Below are 8,653 nucleotides of genomic sequence, written 5' to 3'. Positions count from 1 at the left end.
CCAAAGCGGTGGTCAACATGGCCGATGCGGTAAGACCCGTCCCTGACCCCTCCCCTCACGGTCAGCCAGGCCACACCCCCAAGGGCCGAGCTACGAAGACCTGCCCTCCATTTCCCCATCAGCCCCTTGACGATGCGACGCTCGGCCGTCGGCTCCCACAGCCCTCGTTGTTATAACTCCTCCCCCCCCCCTCCCCCCTCCCCCCCCTCCCCCCCACCCCCCCCAGATCTTCAAGGAACAGCTGAACACCAGGATCGTGCTGGTTGCCATGGAGACCTGGTCGTCGGCGAACATGGCGCCCGTGGAGGAGGACCCCCTGGGGGCGCTGCGGAGCTTCATGGCGTACAGGAGGGACAGCGTCCGCGAGCAGAGCGACGCCGCCCACCTCTTCTCGTGAGTACAGGCCCCATCCCCTCACGCCGTCGGCAGGCGCCACGCCAGACCTGTGGCGGTTGTTTTTCTCCGCCGGTACGCTACGGAAGCTACGCTAGCTACGTTACTGCATGCTGCAGATCTGTCTATGGCTCTGGGTGTGTGTGGTGTGTGTGTGTGTGTGTGTGTGTGTGTGTGTGTGTGTGTGTGTGTGTGTGTGTGTGTGTGTGTGTGTGTGTGTGTGTGTGTGTGTGTGTGTGAGTGAGTGATGAGTGAGTGAGAGAGAGACACAGTGTGTGAGAGAGAGAGAGACAGAGTGTGACACTTCATGCAAAAATCTGGTGTTCAAATCCTGCCGATTCACTGGTAGCGCCGGAATCCCGGCGACACCAATCGGTGACGACTTTCGCGATAGATAGATATGCCCCGCCCATCTAACCTGGGCTAGTCTCTCATTTGCTGCTACGACCTGTCACTCTTTCGATTTTGACTCGTCGATACACCCTCAGAACACCAGCTTGGGCGGCAAAGTGGCTCAGACTCTATTATGTAGTATGCTGAGCGCAGCCATTCAACGTGATATTTGAGTCTGGAGAGACCACTAGGCTGATATCCCATATAGGCATGTGATCATGATCCAAAAAGCTCTCTCTCTCTCTCTCTCTCTCTCTCTCTCTCTCTCTCTCTCTTTCTTTCTTTCTCTCTCTGTCACACACACACACATATACACACACAGGCTGTTAACATATGTTTTATGTCTGGAGAGAGACTACGCTGTCGGTAGATCTCACTCCGGCGGCCGGAAGGTCTTGGCGTGAAACAGCCGCTTCATCCAGTTACCCACCGTCATTCCCTCTGTGACCTCCAGGGGGGCGCACGTTCCAGAGCAGCCGCAGCGGGACAGCCTACAGCGGGGGCGTGTGTTCCCCCACCAGGGGAGGGGGCATCAACGAGGTGAGGACCGCGCCCGCCCGGACCGCCGCCCGCCAAACGCCCCGCGGTGGAATACGCGAGGCTTAAACGTTCGGACTACATCACGGGGAATTCTCTCCTGACATGTGACGTGTCTCTGTGTGCGTGTGTGTGTGTGTGTGTGTGTTCCAGTACGGGAGCGTGGCTTCCATGGCGATCACCCTGTGCCAGAGCCTGGGTCAGAACCTGGGGATGAGGTGGAACAACGCGCGCAACTCCGCAGGCAAGGAGGGGGGGGGGGGGGGGGGGATGAGGGCAGGGGATGACGGCGAGAGGGAGGGGCCAGGCGAGCGGAGGGAGGGATGGAGGGAGGAGGGGAGGGAGGAGAGGAGGGTGGAGTTGGGTGAAGGGAGGCGGGTCTTAGCATCCCTGCACGGTCCATCTCTAATACGGTACGTGATTAATCAAGTCCTCCATTAGGTGATTAGTCACCTAAGAGTAGGTCAAAGGAGGGGGAAGGATTAGAGCAGCGCGCCGCCCAACGACTTCCTGTCTGATTCATGTAGAGGGACATGACACGGCATCTATCACTGCCCGGAGGGCGCGGCGTTATTCACACTGCACCCCTTTTCACCGCTCGCTTATGGAATAGATTAGGAAACCGTTTTCTACACGACACACAAGTTATATTACGGTAGGTTCATCATTAAGAAAAGTGCAACAACAAGGAGATATCAACCACCACAAGCTCTGAAGTTGACTCCATCCCTTCGACCTCCCCCTCTCTCTGTCTCTCCTCTCCTCTCTCTCTCTCTCTCTCTCTCTCTCCTCTCTCTCTCTCTCTCTCTCTCTCCTCTCTCTCTCTCTCTCTCTCTCTCTCTCTGTCTCAGGAGACTGCAGGTGCCCTGATGCTTGGCTGGGTTGTATCATGGAAGACACGGGGTGAGGACTCACTTGGGTTCACCCCCCCGACAGAGACGCGCCTTGCAGCCACGAACAACACTCAGCCCCCTTCAAGACTGATATCACACAACACACACAGCAGGACCTGACATCACCCCATTCTGCCCTCTCTCTCTCTCTCTCTCTCTCTCTCTCTCTCTCTATATATATATCTCTCTATCTCTCTTTCTCTCTCTCTCTATCTCTCTCCCTCTCTCTCTCTCTCTATCTCTCTCTCTTTCTCTCTCTCTCTATCTCTCTCTCTCTCTATCTCTCTATTTCTCTCTCTCTCTCTCCCTCTATCTATCTATCTATCTCTCTCTCTCTCTCCACCCACCCACTCAATTAGACCCTTGAAAACCTTGAACACATCGGTTCACCGAGACTTCAGACTCCAGGCATTGTTTTGACTTTTAGCCATCATTTTCCCTGCGAAGTCAATTAGGATAATTGGAGTAATCATTTATTTTTAAGCAATTAGCTGAAAGACCTAGCTGTGCTCTCTGGAGGTAGGGGCGTCCATTAACAGATTAGGAATGCCTGAACGGGAAGGAATGAGAGAAAAGGATTTGCAGAATGTGAGCTTTTATTTGGCGTTGATTGTCTCCATACCAGATGGTTCAACACCGATTTCCATCAGAATCGTTTTATCTACTAGCAACGGCTGTGACCTCCTTATTTTTGAGGGAGCTCTTCACTCCCTCCCTCTCTCCCTCTCTCTTTCTCTTATCTGCGTGTGTGTGTGTGCGTGTGTGTGTGTGTGCGTTCGTGTGTGTATGTGTGTGTGCATGTGTGTGTGTGTGTACGTACAGCTACTACCTGCCCAGAAAGTTCTCCCGCTGCAGCGTCGACGAGTACATCCAGTTCCTGCTCCGGGGGGGCGGCAGCTGCCTCTTCAACAAGCCCAACAAGGTGAGCGGGGGGTGGGGGTGGGGGGGGGGGGAGACGGTGTGACGGCCGTGCCGGGGTGGGGGGGGGGGAGACGGTGTGACGCCCGCGCCGGGGGGGGGTGGGGGGGGAGACGGTCTGACGCCCGCGCCTGGGGGACAGGGGGGCCGGTGTGATGCCCGCGCCAGGGGGGGTGTGGGGGAGAGAGACGGTGTGTGGCCCGCGCCGGGGGGGGGGGAGTGGCGAGGCCGGGACGCCTCCAGAGCGCCGTTTATTTATAGCCTGATTCATTATCCTGACGTCCTGATTTCTCTCAGATCAATCTTGCCGTCCGCGTCTCCCCCCCTCCTCTCCTCTCCTCCTCCATCTCTCTATTTTTGTCTTCCTCCTCCTAATCCCTCTCTCTCTCTCTCCATCCTCCCGTCCTCCTCCCAGCTGCTGGACCCCCCGGAGTGCGGGAACGGTTTCGTGGAGCCGGGGGAGGAATGTGACTGCGGATCACAGGTGGTGAGTGTCTCTCACGTAAGGGCGGTAAACCTAAACCTAACCTTAACCCTAAACTCTATGGTGTTCTTGCTAAACTGCGAAAAGTAATCTCGCGTCCGGGTGGGTTTTACCGGGGGCCGCGCCCGCCGAGTCCACCGGTGTGAGCGTGTGTGGTTTTTTTTCGCCGGTCCTAGGAGTGCGCCCGGAGCGGAGGGTCGTGCTGTAAGAAGTGCACCCTGACCCACGACGCCATGTGCAGCAACGGCCTGTGTTGTAGCGGTTGCAGGGTGAGCCTCGACCTCATCAGCTTAGATAGATAGATAGATACTGTAGATAGATAGATAGATAGATACTGTAGATAGATAAGATAGATAGATAGAAAGATACTGTAGATAGATAGATAGATACTGTAGATAGATAGATAGATAGATACTGTAGAAAGATAGATAGATAGATAAATACTGTAGATAGATAGATAGATACTGTAGATAGTGTCACGACCCGGCTCTAAGGCTGTGACAAAAATGGAGTCCACACGGTTGTATCTCAAAAAGTTAACATAATTTATTAAAGTGCCATGATATAACATATGTAAATCAGTCAATCAGTAGTGTAAAGCAAGTGAATGGATGAGTGGAAGCATACTGTATGTGTGTGTATTTAACATGAGGTGCTCCAAAGAATAATAATGTCCGCTGCCGGACAGGAAATGAGTCAGAGCCGCAGTTCAAGATGAGCTTGCTCCATTTGTAGGGTAAGGTACGGGCCAGGTGCACTTGGTTAGCCTAATGGGCTGGGCCCCGCCCACCTGCAAACAAGCAGGCAGCCAACCAAGTAGACGGCCAGCCCTACTGGGTCGTCACACCCCCCCCCATCAAGGAGGGGCCCCGCCCCCGGAACCTACAACCAAAACAAACACAACGGAATAAAGCAGCACAAAACAAAACATGACCAACATCAATGGGACGAGGAACCAAGGTACCAGGAACCAAGGTGCACCCGAGACGCCACCACGCCACAACTCACCACCGGCCCGTCACCACGTCCCACACCTTGTGTCACCACTCCCCCCAGCAACCTAGTACTAAGGGAAGCAATTTAAGGAGAAAGAGGAGAACACAAGAGAGAAACAAGGCAACCAGCCTAGGCAATGAACAGGGCTGTCTCACGAGGAAGGGGCTCGAGACAACGCGTCTGCCACCACGTTGTCCGAGCCCTTGATGTACCGCACGTCCAGCCAATAAGACTGCAGTAGCAGAGACCACCGAACCAGCCTCTGATTCGGACACTGATGAACACATCTTTGTTGACATCAACAATCTCCTCGGTCCTAGGAGCTAACAGCTAGCAGGACAGCGGTGGAACCATACCACCTGTCACCATGACCAGTTTAGGAGGGTGGAGCCATTCCACCTGTCACCATGACCGGTTTAGGAGGGTGGAACCATTCTGTCACCATGACTAGTTTAGGAAGGTGGAACCATTCTAATGTCACCATGACTAATTTAGGAGGGCGGAACCATTCCCCCTGTCACCATGACCAGTTTAGGAGGGTGGAACCATTCCACCTGTCACCATGACCAGTTTAGGAGGGTGGAACCATTCCACCTGTCACCATGACCAGTTTAGGAGGGTGGAACCATTCCACCTGCACCATGACCAGTTTAGGAGGGTGGAACCATTCCACCTGTCACCATGACCAGTTTAGGAGGGTGGAACCATTCCACCTGTCACCATGACCAGTTTAGGAGGGTGGAACCATTCCACCTGCACCATGACCAGTTTAGGAGGGTGGAACCATTCCACCTGTCACCATGACTAGTTTAGGAGGGTGGAGCCATTCCACCTGTCACCATGACCGGTTTAGGAGGGTGGAACCATTCCACCTGTCACCATGACCAGTTCTCAGGCAACACAATCTGCACGATGGGATCCCCAATGAAACGCTCCCCATGCGGAACCCATTTACGCACCAACATCTCCTTGTGGAGAAAATAGCCCCGCGCGCTATTTTTTACATCCTCTCCTAAGAGCACCTGCTCGAACAACGGTTTTAAGGAAGGATCCGCTCGTTGTTCAGCTCTAATTTCCTCTGACGAAACAGAGAGAGGAACGTCCAACAAAGAAATGTCCCACGACACAGGAGAATCGGTAGCCCCCTCCACCGAGCGCTCCTGACTCATTGAACGCGTAACCGCACAAGCGGTAAATACCTCGGGAAAATGTTTTTCACTATCGTCTGGTTGCCTGCTCAGTAATGGGACAGCAGAAACCACCGGAGGCGGCGTCACACCAGGCCAAACCTGCGCCCCCGCAACGCCGTTCCCCAGGATGAGAGATACTCCCTCAAGAGGCAGCGCCGACCGCACCCCCACAGCAATCTGGCCCTGGTGGAGATCAGAGTATAGCATTATACTATACCGAAACCTCAAACGGTAAGCTTCAGGCACTAATTCATATGGCTTCAGGCACTAATTCATATGCTTTTAGCACCGCGGCTTTAACCAGTTCATAATTTCCGCTATCAGCAATGGACATGGAAGAATAAGCCTCTTGGGCTTTCCCCGTTAACACGCACTGGAGCATGAGCGTGCGCTCTGTGTCCGGCCAATCTCGCAAGTCAGCGACCCGCTCAAAGAGAAAAAAACGTCTCCGGATCCCGTTCGCTAAACTTAGGCAACATTCGCAAGTTGCGCCATATATCAAATCGCTCCCCTGGTGCCACACCACCAGATGAGCTACTACGGGCCATTGACGCATCAGCTGACAGCGTCCCCTCAGCCATCAAATCAAGCCTGCGCCTCTCAAGCTCCAACTTCTCGCGCTCAAGGCGAACGCGCATCTCCTCTCTTTTAAGCCGCTCGTCAATCTCCCCAGCCTGCCTTCGCTCCTCAGCGGCCTGTTCAGCAGCCTGCCTTCGCTCCTCAGCAGCCTGCTTTTTCTCCTCAGCGGCCTGCTCAGCAGCCTGCTTCTTCTCCTCATATCCGAGCTTCAATAATAGCAACTCCTTATGCTGCTCAAAAGTAAATCCTACCGTAGGTATACCCGTAAACACATCACCCGGCTCACTAACGGCCACGGTCAAAACGCCGCTCGCCACCAATCCGGCTTTCAACGCGCTTTTAACAGTCTCCTTGAGACGCACATCTGTATCCGCAATTGTCACATTATAGTGCCCAGCTAACTGTAACAATTGCCCCTTAGTTAAACCGTCCAACCCCTCCTCAGAGGGATGCGTAATAAAGGCAGCTATGTCTGCCATCCCTCCCCCCAACGAAAAACGACCACAAGAGGAGAGACGACCCGACCATCAACCAACCAACGGCACCCAAACAGACCGTCGCGCGCACGGGCCAAATATGAACACACGAACACACGTGCGAGGAGGCGCAAACAGGGTCAAACAAACCCGAACAAGACCACACACACCCCTCTATCTAAACTGCCTCACTAGACCAGACTAAACTGCCAACCAGCTCAACCCTAGTCTTCATGTGGGTACAATGGCGGGTACTTATGCACTAAATACCAGCGGCCCGGAAAAGCGACCAAGAAATGGCAACCCCCCTGAAGCCCTAGCCGTGCTCCCGAGCAAAGCTCTAACCATGCTTACCACAGCACTAGCAGAAAAAAACAAACCGACGCCCCCTAAAGAGGAAGCGCCGCTGTACCTACACAGGGGAGTGTGCAATCAGACGAAATAAGCGCCACCTGACACTGATTCGCGCACCCACAGCAACATCAAAAAACCGGCCAATTAACAAGAACTAATGAAAAAAAATGCTTACCGCAAAACAACCGCGCGACTCCAATGAACAACCCGCACCACAATCAAGGTCCACGAGCCACCAATCAACGCTGCACCGCCGCCGGCATACAGGCACCCAACGAGCCCATTCACAAAACCAGTCGGCCTACGCAACGCAACAGCAAAAAAAAAACGGCCGGACGAGCCCCCACTTTTGTCACGACCCGGCTCTAAGGCTGTGACAAAAATGGAGTCCACACGGTTGTATCTCAAAAAGTTAACATAATTTATTAAAGTGCCATGATATAACATATGTAAATCAGTCAATCAGTAGTGTAAAGCAAGTGAATGGATGAGTGGAAGCATACTGTATGTGTGTGTATTTAACATGAGGTGCTCCAAAGAATAATAATGTCCGCTGCCGGACAGGAAATGGGTCAGAGCCGCAGTTCAAGATGAGCTTGCTCCATTTGTAGGGTAAGGTACGGGCATGGATGTATTATATAAACTGGATACAGCCACTCCATTCACTGGCCGCTATCAACAATGAAGCCCTATTGAACCGCGCCATCTTGGCAAAATTTGTAGTCATTTGACTATTTCCGGTTACTTTTGACTTGCGCAGTTGTGCTTTTCTGGCCTTCCGGTTACTTTTGACTTGCGCAGTTGAGCTTCTCTGGCCGACGCGCGTCCACGAAAAAGTTCACATTTTTTAATGAAAATGACCACAAGACAACCTCCTGTGCATAGTTGAAATGGTAGTGGGATACGGTGATAAACTGGAGTGATCATTTGACAGCAATTATTAGCCTTTTCCAGGAATGGACAGAAATGGGATATTTTTAGAATAACAGGAATTTATTCACATACAATGTAAAGGAGTTGATGTGTAGCATGAAGATGAAACGATACACTGAGTTTGGGTGTTTTCAGTCAACGTTGGCGTTGACCGCTTCCAGCTATCGAATGGCCGACTGGTGTAAGATGGATAGCCTAACGTTAGAGAGATAAATGTAGGCTATGGTTATGTTAATAAAGCTAACAATGATGTTGTAACATGCATGCAGCACTGCCGATCTGATCTGAACGATTGATTCATTATTACCATGGATCGGTATTGGGATTGATCAAGGGCGAGTGTGAAATAGCAGCCACGAACTCAGCGGGTTTTCCGAGATGCGGTAGCCGCGGCCAGAGCTCCTGCTGGCGGGGAGTGAAGCTCTTCAACTCGCCTGTCACTGGCTCCCTGGAGGAATTTAGCCTGGCTGCAATAACGTTATCGCGAACGGAATGAATACCATCTAC

The 8,653-nt window shown here is 52.8% G+C and overlaps 1 protein-coding gene across 1 annotated transcript in view; it reads left to right on the top strand.

Annotated features, from left to right (window-relative positions):
• Positions 1 to 8,653, top strand: part of adam11 (ADAM metallopeptidase domain 11) — a gene marked incomplete at both ends in the record, with an annotated part of 22,041 nt that overhangs the window by 6,332 nt on the left and 7,056 nt on the right. Inside the window, 9 exon segments of the mRNA XM_084448426.1 lie at positions 7 to 29; positions 227 to 391; position 393; positions 1,241 to 1,326; positions 1,477 to 1,567; positions 2,175 to 2,226; positions 3,039 to 3,138; positions 3,550 to 3,621; positions 3,795 to 3,887. Coding sequence (XP_084304552.1) covers positions 7 to 29; positions 227 to 391; position 393; positions 1,241 to 1,326; positions 1,477 to 1,567; positions 2,175 to 2,226; positions 3,039 to 3,138; positions 3,550 to 3,621; positions 3,795 to 3,887 — 683 coding nt within the window.

This window comes from Borostomias antarcticus (assembly GCF_949987555.1).
Source record: "Borostomias antarcticus genome assembly, chromosome: 14".
NCBI lineage: Eukaryota > Metazoa > Chordata > Actinopteri > Stomiiformes > Stomiidae > Borostomias > Borostomias antarcticus.
The sequence above is the reverse complement of the archived record's forward strand: the minus strand, read 5'-3'. Positions and strand labels throughout refer to the sequence as shown.